Below are 23,502 nucleotides of genomic sequence, written 5' to 3' on the forward strand. Positions count from 1 at the left end.
GACACCCTTATTTTCATCAGATCTGTATTTCACACATGTGGAGATGGTAAGCGCAATAAATTAGAGCACTAGGATGATAAATTATCATTCCTTCTGTCAGCCATACTTCTGCCCATCTAAAACTTGAAAAATTCCAAATGCCTCAATATCTTTGCAGGGAGGCCCAGGGCTAGACAGACAAGATTCACTATTGGCCTCCTTGTTCCACATAAAAAATGTCTTTATTTTTAAGGCTGATTACCTTGAGGACCTTTTATTATCACTGACATTTCTTTCATCATCTTCTCATCCTCCAAAAAGGGGGATGCACAAGAAGATGCATGGTTTTATTCTGATACATTATGCACTTTTCTGTGAACAGATTTTCTGAAATGTTTTTACAGAAAATTTTATTACATATGTGACCACACTGTTTCTGGTCACTAAGAGCTTGATAAAATAATTATTGTTACATTAGGACCTTGTCCACAAACTCACTGATAGATAATGAACTTGGGTAGAAGTTTTGAAGGCATTCCGCTACAGAGCTTTCCTTCTGCAAACAAACCCCACGACTGTCTTGGAAATGAAAGACCAATTAAAAAATGCACATCGAAATAAATATTCTCAAATGTGCTTCCTAGTGTGTTTATCAACAGGACTGTATTCACGTTGGCAATCTTAGTTGTGCAGAATGACTAATCAAAGTGGCAAGAGCATCAACTTCAGTTTGTTGTTTTGAACTTTTGTTGTCATAATTTAGTGTTTATGCCAACTCTTGCATAGAACAAGAGGCCGATCACAAGGCAAGGACTCCACTGCACTGTTGTTACATGCAAATATACTAGCATAACCTCTGTGGGAGAAAAAATAATCCATTAAACGCAATTACATAAAATTTGGCACAAATGCTTTCTTTTCTATGCTTTGCATAGAGCTTCTTCATGCAGCAAAGAATTTAAGAACCTAGTTTGTGATGGAGTACATCATGTCACCCTTCACGCTTACATGTTTGGGGTTTTTCTTCTGTTGAATGAAAACATGGGTAATGTAAATAAAAAGAGACATAGAGCTGTATATCATGGTCACCCAGGAACCTTCAACCATTCCTTAAAACTCTTAAAGCCTAAGAGTTAAAAGTAAATGCACAGTGTATTTCAGGGTTAGATTTATCGGAAGTTCCATTTCCCTGAATAATTTTAATACTTGATATTTATGGAACCCACAAACTGCTTCACATGGCTAAGAAAAATTATTAGTACTGTGGAAGAAAAATTCTACCCTGATGAATTCAGTGAAATAGTACAGTACTAGCATTTCACATGAAATGTCATTAGTATCTTCAGGAAAGCAACCACAAAAAACCTCGCAACTATACCCTGAAGAGACAGATGGTTTAATCAGTGATACAGGAACATTTATCCAAATTTTTTTCTTCTAAGTTTATGTCAACTTAAAACACACATGAATCTGTGGCATTAGTAACAGCAAGAAGGCTGTGGAAATGCAGACAGTTAAAAATTGTTGTTGTTCCTTATAGAAGTTTATAGAATTTCCTGCCCAACATTATTTTACTGAACTTACGAGAATGCGCGTACAGGTTATTGATCAGGTTCTCAGTCTTTCACTCTCCAGCTCCTTGTGTGTTTTGCACAGCTACAGAGCCTGGGGATTCTGGGACTGTTAAAGGATTGTGAGAAACGGTTCCTATGGAGAACCTTGGTAAAGTAAAAAACAAACAAAGTCCTTTGGGGATTATTACACTGATGTGTAATTTAAAGATCTTTAAGGCATGGCAGTGTTAGATCTCAGTATCTCCGTCAAAATTCTGCCTATAAACTTAAGACCAGATTCTGATCTAATATTCAACATCTAATAGCTCCACTGACATCAACTGTGTATTTCTAAGAAAATAAATAAATTTAATTTACACTTAAACAAGTGTAAAGTAAATAAAAATGTCTCACTGAAAGAAAACATGAGACATCACAATAAATACATTTCATCAGGTCCGTGTAAGAGTTCATGATTTCAAACTCATGTTATTGTATACCTACTACTTAAAATTTAGTTCTACCTGAGTATTAAAGACGTGAGATTCTCTGCCAGAAAATAAAGTCATGTTTCTGAAAAGGCCAACTACTTATGCCTCATAACAACTGTAATTATGCAAAAATTGAGGGCCAAATCCAACCCTGATGATGTCAGCGGAATAAAGGCAGAACCTGTGGAATCATAGCTGTATGATATGAAACTATTTAATACAGTATTTTTATAGAAAATAAAATCGTTTTAAAATTCAATTGACACAATGTACAGCTATACACCTAAGTTATCCAACATGTGCAGAGCTGCAAAAACATTCAAATAGAAGTTGTATAAAAAGTAAAAATTGTCATTAAGAAAAAGAAGTTAGCCATTTGTACAAAGTAATGTTCTTTCCCTTCAATTTGATCTTCTTTAGGTTTCATTTTGTAAGTTAAATTTAAAAATTAGTCAACACACTGAATTAAGTATGTAGATTTTCATTTAAATAAATCAGTCAACAATTTTTTTTATAAAGAATTTAACACTTCATTGTAGAAACATAGGCAAAATGACTATTATAACCAAAATGAAAAATACTGTTCAATTTAAAAAAATGTACTTAAACAAGAACCTGAAAAAGTTTATGATATGCATAACATTGTTGAAGCAAAATTGCACTAGTATTACATAAATCAAGAGTTTTATAAAGGCCCCAATATGGCAAAGTTTAGAAATAGGTAGTATGCATGCACAATAGTACAACAAAAATCTTTTATAAAACAGCAGTTATTTTTGTAATGCTTGTACAAAGGGAATAAAGAGCAACCACAAACATATTTAATCTGTTAGGTTAATATATTATGATAGCTAAAAGTCAGTCATGTCTAGCAGAGGAAGGAAGAGTCCTCCACAGTATATGTGTGAATAAGTCTTTTGTGCCTTTAAAGTTATGTATAAAATATTTTGATTCAGTTCAAACCTGAAAGAAACTGTATTCTTTATTTCCATCAAAATTAAAAAAAGGTGAGTCAGATTTTTCCTCTTAGCAACAACAGAAAGCAGACCAGGTCAGAGCAAGTGCTGGAAACTGATACTGATGCTTTTCACTTTCGATAACTGGATTTCAATACTTAACCCAGACTACTGAAACTCGGGCTTAGGTAAGGTTTCACTAATATGCAATTTGGTTATGTTTTACCTCAGCAATATCACAGTTTATTGTCATTTAAAGAAACTGCTGTGTTTTGTATTCTTCAATATCTCTACACAGGTATGACTTTTTTGTGATTGTCAAAACTGAATGCTGTGATCATCCGTGTGTGCTTAAGGTTTGGGGGTTAGTTTTTTCCCTACTGCTTGGTATGTGTTGGGGAATTATTAATCCATAAGTAACGCATGTGATTAAGTGAATAAACACGTAATGCATGTGTAGGCAATGCCCTCTTGTGCTCTAGGGTGGCTACTGTCCTACAGGACTGTTGGAGTTCATATGCTTTGTCCCACAGCAAGTAAGGTTTCAGCTCCCAAGATATATCGTTACTATGTTCTATAAGGTTTTAATAAATACAAAGCTTGTTTACATGGTATATATGTTTAGTATATCATGTACAGTCACTGAATTTCTGAAACATAATCATTGTGTTCATGCAGATCATTAGATGTTTCATTTCTATAGTCTTGTTTACTTCTTGGAAACCTAAAGCTAATTTAAAAGCAAGTTATGTTTGTTTGTGAAAAGTTATCTAGCTTTATCAGGATCTGAAGAGAAATTCTAATGGGCACAAAGAAGAGAGTAGACCATTCAATCATTCTTTCACCATTTAAAATAAACAAAATTACACACTGTACTACAGCTTTCAGACTACATAATGAAAAAGTGCAGATACCATCTTCATTGATTAAGTAGAACCAAAAAAGTTCATAGAAAATAGATTGCTCATTTTCACGCTACAAACGAATATGTTGTTTGCAATTTTAACAAATTTAAAGGTGTGTTATTCCAGCAGCATTGTTGTAAATTGTACCGTAGTGCAGTTTCTTTTTCATAAAAATACCTTACAAATGGTCAGTCAAAAGTCATCAGCAAAAGAAGAACCCAGAAAACAATCAACCAAACAAAAACCAAGAGGTAATGCTGATGCCAAAACAATTATAATACTGTTGGTACATAGAAAAGTAATCCTTATATTTTATACATTTATACAGAGTATAAAAGGTAACAGCAGATTATGCCACAGTCTCCCTTATCCCAATATCTATTTTCTTTGGAAGGAGTTCTCTTCTTTCATCAACACTTGCTAAGGAGTTTCGACAGTTTTGTCCATCCATGTATAACTTTGCATATACTGGATTGGCGTAATTTGTTGGCTGCAGAGAAATTAAGCATACATTAGATCAGTCGGATTAAACCAAAATAAATGTTTATGGAAATGGAAATGGTTTTGTTAAAGCAAGAACAAGTACATGTAAAATATAATTGGACATATTTAATAGATACCTGGACTTCTGCAAACCTGATAATGAGTTAATTATTTAGTTAAAAATTAAATTCATGATAAGACATGCTATTAAAATAATCAATGATGTGACATGCAGCATATTATGATATTAAAACCATAAAAAAATGACAAAAATTAAAACAAAAACCTTGAAAAATGTCTCTGAAGTTGACTTGTCCACCTTATTACACTGGAAGATTTCAGAATAGATATGAAGAAGTTTATAGAGAAGGTGCACTGTGAGACCATGTGACAAGTTTAACAGTAGAAAACTGCAACCAACAGTTTCCATATATTACCTGTTCTAAGACATCAGCATCCCATCAATAGCTGACCATGTTTTCGAATTCTGTGGCCCAAATATACAACATGATTTGACCAAAAATTCAATACTTTCGTAATGTAAAGTAAACTTTAATAATAAACCAGCATAACTCTTAATATATCATAGTAGTTACAGATTGAGAAGTATTTTCTCAACAGTTTTGGTAGTTTGGACTGTAATTAAAAAATCTACCGAAATGAATGATACTTCAATATAGGACAAGTCTGATTTAATTCTGCAAAGCACTTCAGTATATGAGAAATCTCCTGAGTCCGAGAAGAGAATGATGTATAACATGGACGAAAACTTACTCTCGTATCACTTGTGCTAAGGAGAAAGCACTATCCAAGGTTTATCATGTAAATGTCTCCAATAATGCCTTTATACTTTGTGCCTTTATTGTCTCCTAGAAGACCTTTGCTATGCAACCTGATGTTCAGCTTTTTACCTATAGTAACTGGAAAGGGTACCTTATGGTCAAAATATCCCTCTTCCTTGTAACTAATGAAACAGCACAGCTTTGCTGACACCAATCCTGAGTGGAACACCAGTAAGCTATAAAATAGATAAATTGTTTGGTGTGTGTAAGAAGTGGCTAAACTTTAAATTACCCAAAACACAAGTGGGTAAGTGTTCTTGACTTGCAGATATCCTGAGTACACCTGGGTAACAAGGAATGGAAGATGTCTAGAACCTTAATTCTTCCCTTCCCTGTTGGTCAATACCATTTCTGAACCCAGGATTCAGATATTTCTTAGGCTGGCTAGCTACAGCAGCTACTCAGTTAGTTAAAAGCTGCCTATTCCATTTATTACAGATGATAAAGTGATTGCCTGGTGTTTCACACTTTCCCAGAATGGAGGCAGAAAAAGGAGAGTCACCTCTATTTAAAAAAAAAAAAAAAATAAAAAAAATCTACTCTTCTATATTAATGGAACATAAATACGCAATCAACTGCTGCAGTAATTTATGAGACCAAACTCTCAGTCATACCTGTCTGTCCCCATTGAATTAGAGATCTTTACACTTGTCATAATGACCATAATCAGAAATTTAGGAAAAGAGAAATTTAGTTTTATTTCAATTGACTGGAATTTTATTTCATTGACAATCATTATTAAGGATGATAACCATAACAGAACAGAGATGCCTGGCATCTAGATAGTGCCTTATGGAGTTATTAATAGTATTATTAATATAACAATAATAATTATTAATATAATAGTAGGCTCTGCCTCACGATACCTCTTTGAGTGGGTACGGATAACCTAATGCAGTACAGTGAGGTACAGAAAGTAACTGGAGTGACTTGAATAACAGAAAGAGTTAATGCTGAGATGGGCATATAGTCTAGCTTTCACCATCCATGGTTTTGTGCTCCATCAGAAATATCATACCCTACACAAATTGTTAAACTTCCAAATACAACATACTACAATCATGCAAAAACACAAACGGCACAAGAGATGAATATATATACTGAAGCACATGAAAATGAATGTCATATTGACGTCCCTTTTTAGTATTTTAAATTTCAATGCAAACATCATGCTAAATTGCAGTCAAATTCTGATGTTTTAAAAGTAATTATTTTATGATAAAAATTGATTGAAAGCTGAACAATCAATAATTGCATTGCAAACATTAAAGGATGTTGTTCATTTTAGTGTGTATCAAATTCCTCTAAAACAAAAAGAACTTGTTTTCACTTATTAGGGAACTTCTTTCAGTTTGAAAAACTTCACTAAATGCCTGTAATTAAATTGCAAATATATCAAGATATGTGGCTGTGAATGCTATGCTAAACTTATGTAATGCCATGGAAAAGCATCATATTGCTTCCCGGCTTTGCATTCCTTTGCAAAGACACATTTGCAGTTTTAGATCATGTTACAATGATGGGTACAGGTGAAATTTTATATGCAGAGAGGAACCCTTCATTTCCAATGGAAAAACGTATGATTTACTGTCATTCTTCTTGCCATTAAAAGAAGAAAAACAAAATCAAAAACAAACAGAAAATGCCTGAATCCTAAAATGACAAACAAACTTTCTTTAGAAAGGGGCTGTGGTGGAATGAAATGGATTTGAATCATCATTTCTCACCCCTGTTGACAGCGGTCCTTTCAAGTCAGAGTTTAAGTAGATTGATGGAGCTGTGTGGGGAAGCTTGAATGCAGTGGGCCCTCCCCCTATGTATCTGGCCTGCATAAACAGAAAATTTTAGTTTCTGTGCCAAGAGAGCATCTTCCAAGCGTACTTATCAACACTGTTAAATAAACAGTGCACTGATTAAAAACATTCTTTTAGAGTGATTTACAATTTAAAAAAAAAAAAAATCTACTTACAGATATTCTTCAGTGTGAAAAATTCTCGTATTCAATAAGAGAATAAAATTCAGCATTTTAAAGTAATTTTCCATTAAGAATTAGAGCCAGACTTCACAATAACCATTGGCTTAGTTACTCTTCCTCCAGTGAGTAACTGCATTTTCAGCTTACCTCTTGTATTCAGCACACTGACTATGTGATTCAGCGATGGCATTCCTAGAGCTAGCAGTAATCCGGTTATTGCTTTGTCAGAAATGCCACAGAATGATGGCTGCCCTTTGGTGTATGTCTGATTACGGAGCTCTAGGAAAGATATCGCAGCATTAACTCGTTCATCCCATGTCACATCACTCAGGGAGTTCAAAGCACTGAAGAATGCTGGAGAAGTGACAGCATCTTTTACAAGAAAATGATAATACTTACTAGCTTTGTGTAAACATTTAATCTATCTATCCAGCCAGAACACTGAATTCTTTATGCTTTTGGAAGTTTTCATATATGAAATAAGTTAGTTTCATATGTATGAATACACTCTTTCACACTTCAAAAGGTAGACTGTATGATAATATATTTCCATTCAGTATTTGCAACTAGATAGGTTATGATTTGGCAACTGAAGCAGATGTATCTATGACAAAAAACTCATTTCATAGTGTAGTTCTACCTCAGTTTTGGTAAAATGCAAGCACTAGGAATATTGTCCATCAGCAAGCATCAGACTGCAAAACAGCTGTGTGTGTATATAGATATATATACACACATTAAGTTTATTCTACCAAAATCTAACTTGCCTTTATATTCATTGTGTAGCTAAATCTAAATGTCATTGTTTTATGTTTCTATTAATTATATTTAAAGTCAAAACCTTTGCAAGACAAAAGAGGTAGTGATTTTGCCATTAGAAAAAGAAAAAAAATACCTTTTCTGCATTTACAGTAAAATCTGAGGCTAAAAGACCACCTTCACTGTGATCATGGCCCACCTCATACATGTTATATGACGGATTGCCGATTTCGACATTGATTCCTCCATTTATAATGGGCTGTCTTCTGATAGTTTTTGTCCTATAATGCATAAATAAAAAAAAAAAAAAAAAAAAAAAAGAGCTAGTGACTTTTTGAGAAATTTATTGGATGCTTCATTCTAAAATATTACAAATTTTATTTTATTAATTTTTAATCATTAAGACCAACAGGATGAAACAGTGTTTCCTGCAGACACAATCAGAAAATCCTTGCATTTTCCAAACCAAGTGCAATCTGAGTCTGTATGTATCTCACATAAACTGGAACTAGTTTTTTATTGTTTTTCTCAGTTTGGCTGTAGTGCTATGAATTCATACAAAGTGCTCACTCATTGTCTATAACCCTGACTTCTCCCTGCTGTTTCCAGATTTCCCTCACTTCCCAGGGAAAGCCTTGCAAATCCATTGCAGATTCCCTGCAGTAATGAAGATGGAGTGAATATGAGTCATGTTCCCTTGCTCATTCATTTCACTTCCATTTGAAATCAGTTGCCCAAAATCGGTTGTAATCTGAGGACAAGCAAATTGTTTCATTACGATGCATTAAAAATGTACGAACTTCTCACAGTTCCAGTTTGTATTCCCTGCCAGTGGTTACTGGAATGCCAAAGTTCAACTTGAATTTTTCCAAACTTTAATAAAAGATAGAGTCTTATTTTTAACCTTGAATTAGATATCAATAAACATAAGTGATTGAGTTGAATTCTTTTAGTTACTGAATTCGTTTATTTTAGGTAAGGAGGTGATTTTATTCTGAGCAATTGAAATAACCTCAAGAGAGTAATTTTTCCCAGTGCAGTATGTTCTCTAGAATTCCAAGGGAATAACAGGGAGGTCACAGTCAGGATGATAATAGTCAAGAGCTCTTGTTTGGTTGAGAAAGATGCAGTCACTGTCTGAAATTCAGTACACTAAAGGATCTGTATTTTTCAGAAATGGTTTAAAAATATAAATTCTTAAAATAAGCATTTATCTGTAGTGCACAAGTGTTGAACATCTATACTAATTTAATACTTGACAGTCGTCTTTGAAGAGATTAAAAAAACCTCTAAAATACATTTTCAAATATAATTTTAAGGGAAAAAAAAAAAGTTCTTTTTTGAGGTTAGTTCTATGTGCCTACTGAAGATCTATTACTTAACAAGTTATTCTCAAGAAGTCGTTCCATTTAAGCAATTTACAGACCAGCAACTGGTTTTTGGGATTTGGCTATCACTAAATTTGGTCTTTAGGTACAGCAGCACATGATGACATCCACGGAAGAGGGCCATACTGTTACTAACAGTATGGTCAGGGAATGTATTTATATTGTTGCCTTTTCAAAAAGGATTTAAAAACTAACGCTTACTACTTAACACCACAGTTTGCAGGGGGAAGCTATGCATGATGTTAACGATAGTAACTTAAAAGACTCTTTTACTCTAGAGGACTGAAATAGTCCAGGTCTTCCCTAGTTGGCCACATCCTTACTGTCTGAAATCTTTCCTTGTTAAATCTGCATTGCCACTCGTTTCTCTGAACACAGGAAAGTTAGCAGCTCTCTCAGGTGTCTGCATACAGTAAAAACACCCTTATTTCCTCTGCCACCCAATGTGGCCTTTGAAGAAATGGCCAAAATCAAAATGTCGACTACACTCCCTAAGGTCATTAGCAGCTGGAAGGCAGCTAAATTCATGAGAGCAAGAGATTCACCGTTCAGTGCTGTAATTCGGCTTCCTATGCAAGATACTAAAGAAATGATGACAAGGCTTGGGACTCGACAGTAGATACTTTGAACATTGTTTACATCTTCACTGCAACTTACATAAAATTGAAAAGAACTAATCAAAGTAAATAAATTGAAGTGAACTGTAACTAGAACCTGGAAAATCTGCACAGGGTCTATCTGAAAGTACTTATAGACATGAACAATATTAACTACACAGTTCCATTGAAATACATCAATTCCTTTTACTAAGTTCACTAAGTTCCTGAATAAAATTATTTGCACTTATACAGCTTTGGCAGGATTGAGCGAACTGGATAAGAAAAGAACTACATGTCCTTATGCAGCGTATGTGGAATATAAATATAAATAATAGACAAGATTGTTGCAGCAAGAACCAAAATGTAACTAACTCACTGCATCCAGACACAAGGTTTGGGTTGTTTGTTATGGTTGGTTTTAATATCTGCTCAACATATATAAAGTGATTTTTTTTTTTATATCAAAACAATGCATATACTTTAAAGACTTATTTTTAACTTCATACATCAATATAAAATTACTTACCTTCGTTTTCTTTTACAAAGAAATAGTCCAATTACCAGAGTAGTGATCAAAGTCACCAGTAAAACAAGAGGAACAATGATTGCAATGCTTCCTAAAACAGGAAAAGGAAATATCATTGAATACTCACAGCTACATCTAATAATTTCTTCACAGCTGTAAGACAGTTAAATTAATTTAAAAAGAATAATTTCCCTCACCAACAAATGCAATTTCATGTGATGAGCTTCACTGATTTGAGATTTTAACACTGATGAATTAAAAAAAAATTAATAAAACATTACAGATAAAGGTGTACACACAAGTACTTTTATCAACAAATCAGGAGCTTCCTCTTTCTGGATACCAATAGACTTTGGACTAATTCCCTGCCTTCACTTGCAGCGATACCGTATGAAGGTGTGGGGAATTGCTGAGCAATTTGGATTGGAGCAGCACGGCCACGGACTTTAACTGCCACCATCACCTTCCGGAGTTTAAATCACGCAACTATTAATTTTAAATATTCAGTAGGCATGGCTCTGATTGAAGAATTACATTATTAGCATTTATTTATATTTATTACTTTTATTTGTGGGGAAATGAAAAGTGGTAAGCAAGATTCATTTCTAGATGGTTGGTGCATTCCTGCATTTTACTGCATTGTACTCGAGAGCCAACAATTTTGTTATGTTGATATAGGCAATCAAGGAAACTACAATAATGCTTAATGTAGCAGAAAAACAGTGCACAGATCAGACAGCGATGTTAAAGGAGAGGAGGGAACAGGGAAGAAGAAGATGGGATTAACGTTATTTTGGCAGAAAACTTCACTGAAATGAGACTACCTGCAAAAATAAGGTCAGCAGTTGTACCCTTCTAAGAATTTCTCAGTTTTAATGTAAGTATCTGGCAATAAAGAAATGCATGCAACAAATCATTTTATGGTATAAGAACTGGCCCTTATAAACTACAGGACTCCAGTATAAAGCCAATGTGGAATGACATGCATTTCCTTTAAAACCACAATCCTTAACTGGTGGAAAACAAAAATATTGCTGGTTGTTTCATTTATGAATTTATTAAAAAAATAAGCTGTTGGCAGTCTCTGCTCTACATTTAACACAGTCTAAATAAAGAATTAAAAAAGATGCCTTGCGTTTTGCCTGAAGGCTTACTGAAAAGTCAGTCAGGTTGTCAGAGGCCTGAAATGAAGTATCAGTGAATAAAATCTTGAAGCATCCTGAGTTCATTTCAGCTTATGAAGATTCAGCACGTAAAGGACATTACAACAATGCTATTTTGAGATAACATTTCATAAATAACTGGATGAAGTTCTACTTAGGAGCAAAAAAAAAAAAAAAAAAAAAAAGGTTCATTTTGTCTTGGCAGGTAAACATTAAAGAAAAAACCTGAAAGCTCACCAGGCATGAGTTGCCATCTAGTGACCACGGTGCAGCCTGGGCTCTAAGCAGCAGGCATGAGACCACGACCCATTTCCCGGAGTGTGGCAGGTATTCCCTCAACAAGAAACACCGCTCTAGGTTCTGGCTGGTTTTTTGCCCAGTTCCAGCTTGAAGTGTTATTTCACTTGTGTGGATCACTAGGAAGATTTCACCTAAGCATCAAGCTGACCTGAATAGCGGGCGATTCATTCTACTGCTCCAGTTGGGTTAAATGTGACCGAGACACGTACAGGAGGGTACCATCAGCATACTCAATGCACCATGGGGAACCCTGTCCAGTTTTAACTGCCAGTAGTGTAGCGATACCATCCTTTTATGCTTACAGACGTGTTTAAAAAAAAAACAACAGGAGCTATTCTTACTTTCAGGATGATTTTCACAGTAGGCAAAATTCAAACCTCTGCAGACAGCCTGTGCAAAAGTTATGAACTACTTATAACTCTATTTTTGATGCTTTCAGTAGGACTTAAATGGTCAGAGGCCTCGTACTAGTTCCTGCACAGCAGTGACATCACCAAGCACTTGCCGCTTGATACACTTTCTTTAAGAAGAGTGCAGGCTAGCCTTGAAGCAGTGAGTGTATAGCATACGGCTTGTATGGAACCACCTCATGAAACACAGAATGTCAGTCAAAGAGTTGAGAGAGATCTACACTTGGGGGTTTTTTTAATAAAAAAATTACAGGTAACCAGCACATTTCATGACACAAACTCACATGCCAAAGTATCACCAGGTTAACATTTCTAAACAGAGCCAAATTTGACAAGTGATAGCAGTTATTTGAAGTACTTACTTGTACTGATATTGTCAGACTTGCTGCTTTTGGGAGCTGGCCTCTCACACTGTGTGCCTGACCAGTTGGCTGAACATCTAAAAGGACCCAATTAAGATGGCAAAATTAAAAGATGTCAGCTGTTAACGCACTAACCTATTAAAGAGACCACCAGCATCTTCTCAAGAGCTACACGAATGACAACAATGATTCCACAAACTAAACATTAAGCTTCATGGAAGGAGTCAGCAGTACTCTGCCATGGCACTTACAACATTCTGAGTACGTTTTTAGTTTAAAACTACAGCTTTGTATCTCCAATTCCTGTTATTACCACTGCAATCTTCATTCCAGAGTCCTTTTCTAAAATTCTTGAACAATAAAACAACAGGCATAACCAATGGTATATTAATGTCTTATTAAACCAACTACCACCTGCAATGGGATAATGAAGGAACACTTGAGCTGGATCCATGCATAGCCAACTTAGTCCAGCCAGGTTTATTCTGAGGCGCTTTATTTGCACCATATTGTTTTAGGGTCAGCTTTGATCTAGAAGCTCTAACAGCCACGTCCCTATTGCACAAAGCATATCTGACTGGACATAAACTACTACACACATCCAATAACCCTTAGCATCCATCCTAAATGGCTCCTTCCACAGTTCTACTGTCCTCCATTGCTCTGGATAATGCAAAGTTTACTGTAGTATAGTTCTTACAGACCTGGCTGTAATAATTTACTTGAACAATTAAGACCTATCTTTGATTAATATTCACAAATTAACTGAAGTTCCCCTTCTCTTTGCTTTCAAATGTTTTCCTGAACATTCGACCATTTAATGACTTTATTTTTTTAAATTTTGAACTCTGTAACTAAATGTGTATTTGTGGAAATATATACATGTGTGTGTGTAAGCAGGTGTGAGTTACAGCATAAAGAGCTGTCCAGAAGGGACGGGAGTATCTACTGATTTCAGAGGGCCCTGAACACTGTTTATGTTCAGAATATATGCTTCCTGAGCCAGGTGCCTGGCAGTTATTCTGCTATAATTCCCTTGTGTGAATATCCGTATGGAAATATTTCTTCAAATGGGATTCAGAATGCTCTCCAGGCATACAAGCAAACAGAAGGAGTCTCTGTATGCTGACTCAGCAAATCCATCAAAAAATGGATGCAAATACCTGAATGAAATTCAATTGCTTATTCATCCTGCTGTAAATATGATTAAGCTTACTACAGAGTCTCAAGCTCTCCTTGTGGAAATGGCAGGAAGTAGTCACTTTTCATCTGCTTCTGTTGCATAACGCGCAATGAATCATGTTTTTTCTAAGTATTTTTGAATTTCAACGTGAGTTATCTTTAGGAAAATGCAATAGAGCATTACCTTCCACGCATTTCTAAGAACTACTGTTACCTGATGCCTTTCTAAGGATTTAACAAATTGCAGAGTTTAGAGGTGGACGTGCTTAACGACTGACATTGTTCTATAATACAAAAAGGTTTGGAAAGGTACAAAATATTCCAGACAAAAATTGTGGAATTCTTACAGGAGAGCCCTAGCCAGCTTTGCTGGTGATGCTTTTGACTCTCTTTTGTCTTTTGAGAATCTAATTTCATTTTTGGTAGGATATGTTATGAAGGTGCTTATCTCAAACTCTACAGATGTAAGGTACAGATGGTCTTTAAAACCATGTTTATTAATTGACAGTTGATTCAAAAATTTTCACACAATAGATGAATTGGATTATTATTTAGTAAGTTCTTCATGTTCACTGAAATAAATTTGTTTACTTAAATAAACGTGGTAAATACAGACTTAAATTTCCTCACTGCAAAGGAACCCCCGAATTACTAATTAATTACACACATTATGGTTCACAACGATGTATTTTAAAACTGACCAACTGATGTGTCCATTCCTGCCTACCACCACTTTAGCACATTCCAAGTCACATGGAATACATGATTTTCATCTTCTAAAAGATGCATCTGTTCCATTTTTACAGTTCTCTTTTCAGCAATTATATCAAATGGAAATGATTACACTGACAGCCTACGTGACTAAGATGCTATTCAAGGAACTTGTTGTTTTCAGAAGATCACTATTCAACATATGGCTGCAAAATAAGTATCTCCATTCTTGTAGAGAAACACCATAAATCTTTATACTTAGAATATTCTGCTGGGATCCAAACTGTTGGCATGTGACAACCATGAAATAAAGTCTTTATATTTCCTGCTGGAAGTTTTGCATCATTGCTGTTGCGGCTTCAGCTCATGTGATTAAAGCTTGCTATGAGAGGCAATTTTCATTTAATACTACACTATTGAAAGGGAAAGATGTCTTTGAAAGTTAGACGTATCTTCACTTTGTACCTAAATCTTTATATTGAAGGTTTCAAATGCTTCTGCTGTATAAGAGAATCATTACTATAAATCTGCTTTAAAACAGTTTAAAGAATATAAGACAGTGAGACTGGCAAAAGAATCACTATGAAGCGTGCAAGTATAAGCTTATGAGAAAATTGGTATAATGTACAATTACGCTCTTCAAACTTTTACAGCTGATATGACACCACATAGCTGCTGAAGAAAGAAATCCTACAGCTATATATGTAGTAAACAGAGGAACAAATCAAGGTAAGAATATTAGCAGTTTACCAATCTTGGCATTTTAATTGTAAAAGTCAGCAATATTGAAACATGTCTGAGGCATTTGAGAAAAGTCTCATTTTCATTTTTTCCAAATGCTTGCTGTCTCCAGTAAACTTCAACGGGACTGAAGCAGACAGGATGGCAGTCATTTCCTTCCATACCGAGAGGTAAAATGATCGCCCTTTCATGGTCCAGCAAGCTAGCAAAGACTTCTCTTGGGCAGACAGAATAGAAAAAGAAAGCAAGCCCAGGGGAAAAGTATGTTGTCCACAAGGGAATTTGACATAGAAAATTAGCCATGAGCAGGCACATGAATAATGATGGGGTTGGGACATGGACAACTGTTCATGTAGGAACATGGGAAATGAGCAGGTCTTAACCAGGTTCAATTGTCTTCAGATACCATAGAGAGAAATTGTTCTTAATAACAACATTTTCTGATATTAGATCATTTAAACTCAGGCTGCTCAGTACCTAGCATGGGAACTGACTTCTGGTTCACTTTGATGCACAGTATTTTGTACCTTTCCAAATAATTTGGTACCAGGAGCTTTTGTTCTGTAGTACTGCCAACAGTTGTATGGTCAGAGATACGACATTTGCAGTACAGGCATACAAAAAGTCATTACCGAAGCAGAACTACGTAAAGCCATGGGTTTCCTTGAAGACATTCATGTTATTGAGAACTGTGAAGACAGACAGTGATAATGCCTAATCTGAGTTACAAATAAACAAATACAGATGGAATGAGATGGGGAGCTTGACAGTGAAGGACAGGTTGGAGTCAGCTGAGTGGTGCAAGGCGCTACCGTGAACATCTTAAGGTGCAGATCTCCAGTTCCCAACAGAATCGGTGAACAGATCAAAGAGCAACAATATCAAAGAGAATGCCAATATAAAAACTGAAAGCAAATGTAATAAACAAAGGTTGTACGTGGTCTGCTGCCAAGGTCATTAATAAAACTACATTACAGCTCTGTTACAGTTTAGTCCTACATTTAGAAAGAGATGATACTTGGGAAACACACGGTCTGAGATACAGAATGCCTACGTGATAGGAATTATTTATTTGGAGGAAACAGTATTACAGATGAGAGATATTTTAAAAACTCTAAATTGAAATTATAAAGGCGTTGCACTTGAAGAATATTTAGAATTAAGATATTTACATTTCAGAGATTGATCATGCTGTTGTTAGAGATGTTATTAATGAGAGAAAACATTTCTTTCCTCTATTTTTGTATAACCCTTGCAGGTCAGTGCACTGAAACACTCTAAACTCAATTATACGGGCACTTGACCAAAAGGAACCATTTGATTGTGAAATGTCTGAACAAATACAAAAAGCTAGTAAAAAGGATAATTTGGTGGTAGTGTGCAACTTTTTTTGGTTTTGTTTCTCTTTTTTTCCTTTTTTTGTGCCACAGGCATTGTCATAAAAATATAATATAGCAGGCATAATGTGAAGTTAAAAGTGCTTTTGTAGACAACTGCTTTCCAACTCAATATACCAGCGTGTATCAAAAAAAATTACAGAAAGCAACACTGAAAGATTAGTCTAGAAGTATAACAGAATCTGTGAAACAGTCAATACAAAATAGAGGTGGAAGGGGAATTGAAAATGTTTCTTACCTATAAATGATATTTCTTCATTATACAATGTAATTTTCTAATTTTGCTTTTCTTTTTAGTCACAGCATAGATAGTAATGTATAGTAAAACATCCTAATGAAAGTATTCAGCCTCACTATTTTAAGAACACTTATATTAAAATTCTGCTGGAACATGTCTTATCATTAATATTAAAGCTATGTGTTAAACAAGAGAAGAGGACATCTGGATTATAGTTATTTCCGATCTGTATTAAATTGCATTGGAAGATGGAAATCAAAGTAATCCCCTTTTTCCCCCACAGTCTGTAGGATGACAGAGGATGACAAAATTCTTGCACCAAACTAAATCATTAAACTATTTCTTACAATAAATTTAGCAATATGTTTGGAAATATGCTTTCTTCATACAGGGAGCTGATATTATAGAGTTATACCCAGATAAATCCTCAAGGGGGTACAAAGAACTTTCATAATGATGAAGGACCAAAAACCCACCCCTACCTTGATCAAGAGCACACCTTGTACCTTCTCTTATATTGCAGGATTTAAGTATTTTCAAATATTTTTTTTCCTTAATATTTTATCCAAGACCAGACCATATTTTAGTACTTTTGTCTAATGAGCATCACTTGATATCCTCATAAGGAAAACTAAGTGAAAGAATTTGATGTAGAAGCAAAGGGATAGAAATTGTATGTTACTTGAAAATGAAATACAGATTACCTTGCAATCCAATAAATAAAGAACAGGAAAACTGCACAATGCAAAAGCAGGCAAAACCAGCAGAAAATCACTTTTGAGGAACCCAAAGAATCTTAAATTTAGCAACAATATACATGAAAAAATAAAATGTGACTTTAAACATGAATTTAATTTATTCATGACATTCCAATATATAAATCATCATTCACAGTTGCCGCATGATGTTCACTGCAAAGGAACAAATCTTGGGATGCAACTAAGATACTATCATCCCAAGGTAAGAAACAGAAGTAATTGAGGGCCATTAAATTTCATGCTATTAGCAATATCTGTACAGTACATATGCTATACAAGCATTAATATTATTAACATAGAGTAAATACATAAAAATTAAGCATGTCTAGATGATTACTACTGTTGCTGAAATTACACTGAGCAAGAAAGCAAAAGGAAAAGAAGAGATTGAAATGGTAAAAAAAAAAAAAAAAGAATGAGGAATGACTGGATCAATAGCTATATGACAAATCCGGTTTTTCTCTCCTTCTCACAGAGACAAAGCAAGCAGTGATGTACAGCAGCAGCTACTATGCAAGTTTTACCCAAACAATTTTAAACTCATGGATCAAGCATTACAGCCCAGCTAGCAAATGTTCAATGAAAAAATATACATAGTCCTCTTTTCCAAGGTCTTCTCATTTCTTCCTTTGACAACCACTCTTCAAACATCTGTTTGCATTTCATTCTTGAACTAATACTAGTTTGCGATACAAAGTGAATGAAAGATCTTCTGTAATACAAAGTTATAACCTGCTGATTATGTTCAAATTCAAGACATTTATAACAAAGGTATTTTTAGTTAGGAAAAAAAAAAAAGCTCTCAAAGAACTAGCATAATACTGTGAAATTCCTGTTGTAATTGTAATTGGGAACCTCATTAAATATACCCCAGGAAATCATGTGGAAAACATTTATTGCAAGATACTTGATAAAATTTTCTGTTCTCTGACTTATACTGCCTGTCATGGTTACAATTGCCTTCTACTCTTAGGCAGTCTTCTCAGTGCTGCAATTGTTCTACGCTGCAGTGGCTTTTTCGACCCAATCTTCAGAACGTGCCAGTCAGGGGATTGCATGGTACAGGCTCTTTCTTGTCCACGACCGGACTATGGATGTACCTTAACTTTTTTTTTTTTTTTTTGAACAGAGGTTTGCCACAGTTATGAGTTTTATTTATGAACTTGCATCTACTTACAGCTTTTGTATGTCATTCACGTACTCACATAAAAACTGTTCATATTTGAAGAATTTTCAACACGAAAGGAACGTCAAGAGGAGGTACAGCATCACAGGAATATGAGCTGGAGGAAGTTCCTCCATCAAGAGGAATGCACTCTATTCTTTCTGATTTCTGTGACATTAACACACGCACAGGTGCACACATGGGTGTGTACCCCCACCTGCACAGACACACACACACACACCGGCTCTCTCCAACCTTCTGGAAATAAACTGGCAAGAACGTCTCTCTTGTTTATTTCACTCCTGCAGGGATTATTTTTTCTAATTTATCCATATCTCCACTTCCAAGTTCAAGTTTCTTGTTATCACTTTTAAGCAATTCCACAGCTTGTTCTCTCCCTGTTTGTTCACTATTGTCTGTAACCTATTACTCAGCCAAAATTCTCCGTTTAGAAATTAATTTATTCTTTCTCCACCCTTCACTTCTCAGTTTCCTGTGTCACCCAACTCACGCTTTCTTTCAAGCTCCTGTATGCTATATGCCTTTTAATCTGAAAGACCACTGATTTCTCTGTCTAATTTGCTCTCAAAGTCATACATCTGCTTACTGCAAGCAATTAAACTATCCAGGATGACTTATTCTTCATTACAGAAGAACCGATATTTGTTCTAATGTAGAAATACACCACACACAAACTGAAGCCCTCTGAACAGTTAACACATCTAGCCACAGGCAACTAATTTAATGCTGTACATTGTCCTCTGAATTTCTCTCCCTGTTTCTGATGACACCTAGGAAACAGAAGCTCCAAACTGTAGACACACAGAATTGCACACACCTCTATGCAGAAAGTAACTTAAAAAGGAACAATTTACTATCCTCTTAATTAGCCAGCACAATATAATCTTACTTGTTTCACCTAAAGTCCTCAGTAGCATTGCTCAAAAGCTGATTAGAGCATTTAAAGTTGTTTAGTTGGCTTTAAGTTTAGTTGGCTTTAGATAAGGATCAATATGATTTATATTTTCTACTGGTTTTGACTGTAAACTTTTAACAGAAAGTATCCTTCATTATTATTCTATAATGCCTGGTGTAAGGGGGTTATGATTTGATCCCATTTATTTGCAGATGTTAATAATAATCATAATAATACAAATAGACTACATCTATGCGCAGATGCAAATAACAATAGCAATATAAATAAAAAGATGGAATTATAGCAACCTATAGTTACGGTGAAGGTATAAAAGAAACAAAGGTGAGAGACGGTAATAAAAGAAATTGATAGAGCACTGCCTAGGTAACAACCAATGATGATCTGGTGTACTTGAATGTTTTAATTTTTTCCAACTCTCTTCAGTGGTATCATTCAAGATACAATCTCTCCCTGCACCTTGCTTCTCTTGCACGAATGTATATGCAGTTAGATAACTAGTGAGAAGGAAACAGAGAGGCAAATAAAGGTAATTATTAAAAGCCAGACTGACAGAACATATGGAACTGACAGTTTGTGAAATAAATAGAAAAAACATTTCTTGATTATATCGCATCTGAATCTGATCTGCTGTTCATTCTGTCTTCAATGAATTTGTGAAGTTACCGGAGCAATTCCGACACATCTCATACGCTTCCAGTGTTAGACACATCACACACACTCCCAAAACATTAGTGAGTTGTACTAAAGATATCCTTAAAAAATTTAATATGTGAATGCAAAAAGACAGTAACTATAACTAAGATAATACTTCTTTAAAAGACACCTTCAGTGTACATCTTTCAGAAAAGGTCAGTACCTCAAATTTTAACATTCTGGTATTAAATTCTCTTGCAACCTTTGTTATTGAGCGAGGACAAGAATTGGGGAGAGGAGGAAGAATTTTCTTTATAATCCTAAAAATAATGCTAAAAATTAAGAATCTAGATTGCATAGGACGTTATATCCAAAGAGAAATCACAGTACATTCTCTATCTTTCAAAACCTGACAGACCTTTCATTGAAAGTGGAGACTCACTTCACAAAACCTTCCTTCTTTGGCGGCTTATATGCAGCCACGGTGAGGCCTTAATTCATTCCTAAACTGGTTTGGTGAAAAGCACAACTTCTATTTCCAATGTGCACCTAATACTTAGTGCATTGAAGTTTTTTAAAAAAACTTGAGATAGAAAGATAAAATAAAAATGTACCCTAACCATACAGGTTGGTAAAAGGAGAGAATGTTCTTACAGGCTTATAGTTCCTCTGTATAATTATAACTGTAGGAATGCCCTTTAGAACAGATAAATGCTATTCTCTATTTTCTTTATTGAATGATAATAAAGGCTTGATTACGTATAAAGTTTGCATTCTCTACTGATCTGGTTGAGAGAGAGAGAAGAGGTCCTGCTGGATGACAATAAACTGAGCCATTTCCTATTTCTTCTAAAATTCACCCACTCATGAATTAGAGACTGGTTAAGAAAAATGTTAGCCCTTAGATAACCATGTCTCAGAGACCAGAGACAGATGTCATACACTGCGTGGCCAGACATGCAGGTTGGAGGGATAAACCACTTTCCTTAACAACACAGCAGAACGTACAGAGAAAATCTCTGACACTCCTGGTGTCTGACACAATGACTCTCGTGAAACACGGGATTACTTCATTCCTTCCTGAGGGCTTCTACTTGCCAGTATCAGGTTGGTAAATTTATAAACAAGCTCCAGTTAAAAACTGATTTGGTGCTGGAAAAACACAAGATATTGGGAACAAGTGGAGCTTGAACTGAGGTTTGCAAGGAGAACGGAGATATATGGAGTTACGCATCTTCCTCTCTATCACTGCAACTGTCTTAACTCCATCAAACTACTTCTATTTTCTTCTCTTCCCTTTCCTCTAAGCCACCTTGGCTTTGTGAAAAAAAGAAACAATTTAAAAGATTCTTTCAGTTCCTAGACACAGACAGTGCTGGCCATGCTAACCCAACCATCAGTCTGAAGAGACAATAGGAACACTAGTTCTGTCTATGGTTATATTCTGAATGTGACGAAGTGAATTATGTACTTACGTATGACACACAGAGATACAAACTTTTCCAAGCAATCATGTCCCACAAACACTGATCAACAGACCCACTCTGTACTCTTCAAAGTTTAAGAATTGGTAGTTAGAAGGCTAATCTACCTTCCAATGGATTTATGATAGCTCAAGTCATAGAGTTTCATTGCTTGAGAACACTCACAAAGGAATTGTGATCATATTTTTCAAAAAAATTAGATTATTCACCATACCTAGTCACTGCCATTGCTACCCACCAGACAGCCACATCACATCCCCACAGGATTTTATGTTTTCATAAACCATGCACTTAGATGAGAGAAGATTAAAGCTGTTGGAGTTTCATATTTTATTCCAAGTCTGGGTCTTTGGCTCCTGATTTAAATTCTGACTTTTGCATCAAAACTGTTGAGTAAAGCTATGTTCATCTGACTGCTATTTCATAACTCAGTGTACATCCGCCTTACAACATTTTCAAATGCTAAGGTTGTTTCTTTCCCTGATGAGGATTAAAATTTTCTCTCTAAAGAAATAGACCTAAAATCCTTCAGAGAAATACAGCATGCAAATATATCTATTTCATACATTTTTTTAATCAGAGGAGCAGTCAAAGCTATGATGTAGCTCACATATTTTGTTTAACAGTTTCTATTTTACAGCATATTTCTATATAGTTAACAATGAGACTTATGAATACAAGCTTAACTTCTGAAGTGGTGCCTAAATAACTTCTGTTCCTTTCCCTGTGCAAGTAAGAAATAGGAAGGCAGTTTTGGACTACAGAACATGTGCAACGTCACTGTTGGCTAAACTTTATGCTCTGTAGGATCAACTTGGTAAAATATCTCAAAATAGGAACAATAAAAGCCAAGTGGCATTTTCAATTCATTTATTAAAAATAAAACTTTTCATTTCTTCTTTCAATGATATAGATACTCAAAAAGTATGTTTAAATATACTCATCAGTGCACCTAACAAAGGGTAAGCGTGTATTATAGAAACCAGCCCCCAGATTAAGTATATATTTTGAAATGTATGTGAATGTGCATGACTTGAACCAATGAACTGTGGCCTGAAATGATGTCACAGAATGTGCAGCATTAAGTGGAAGGTTAAACCTACTTGCATCTCGGTTCATTAAACGCAGTTAAAGTGCAAATTCCCTCATTCTGACAGTAGTAATCACAAGGGTTCACTTTCTGGTCACAGCGCTGACTTTTAAACCCCACAGAGCATCTGCAGAATTTCAGTAAAATAGACCTATATAAATATTCTGCCTTTTGCTGAACAGATTTTAAACGCATTATATATAATGATGGCAAGACACACACACGTAGACAGGCACACACCCACAGATAACAAAATTAATACTCTGTTTTTCATGGGAGGTCCAATCTGACTATACTGAAAAATTTGCTCATCAGCGTTGATCAAACACTTTTAAAACAATGGGCCTGTACTAACTGATTGGTTCAGGAATCTAACATTCTCAACAAAGTAGTATTGTCAAATGTACTATATATTTGTATTGATCGATCCAGAGTGCAATGGCCTTAAAATGCTCACAACTGTTTTCTTAGCATT

The 23,502-nt window shown here is 35.1% G+C and overlaps 1 protein-coding gene across 1 annotated transcript in view; it reads right to left on the reverse strand.

The window, feature by feature from the left end:
- Positions 1 to 2,381: 2,381 nt before the first annotated feature.
- LRP1B (LDL receptor related protein 1B) overlaps positions 2,382 to 23,502 on the reverse strand; it is a 742,991-nt gene continuing 721,870 nt past the window's right edge. The window contains exons 87-91 of the mRNA XM_075757248.1: positions 12,692 to 12,768; positions 10,457 to 10,547; positions 8,080 to 8,224; positions 6,937 to 7,035; positions 2,382 to 4,374 (exon numbers count right to left, since the gene is read on the reverse strand). Of these exons, the coding sequence (XP_075613363.1) occupies positions 4,234 to 4,374; positions 6,937 to 7,035; positions 8,080 to 8,224; positions 10,457 to 10,547; positions 12,692 to 12,768 (553 nt within the window). The 3' untranslated portion in view covers positions 2,382 to 4,233. The remainder of the gene's footprint in view (positions 4,375 to 6,936; positions 7,036 to 8,079; positions 8,225 to 10,456; positions 10,548 to 12,691; positions 12,769 to 23,502) is intronic.

The sequence above is a fragment of the Balearica regulorum genome, chromosome 6 (genome assembly GCF_011004875.1).
Source record: "Balearica regulorum gibbericeps isolate bBalReg1 chromosome 6, bBalReg1.pri, whole genome shotgun sequence".
NCBI classification, from domain to species: Eukaryota; Metazoa; Chordata; class Aves; order Gruiformes; family Gruidae; genus Balearica; species Balearica regulorum.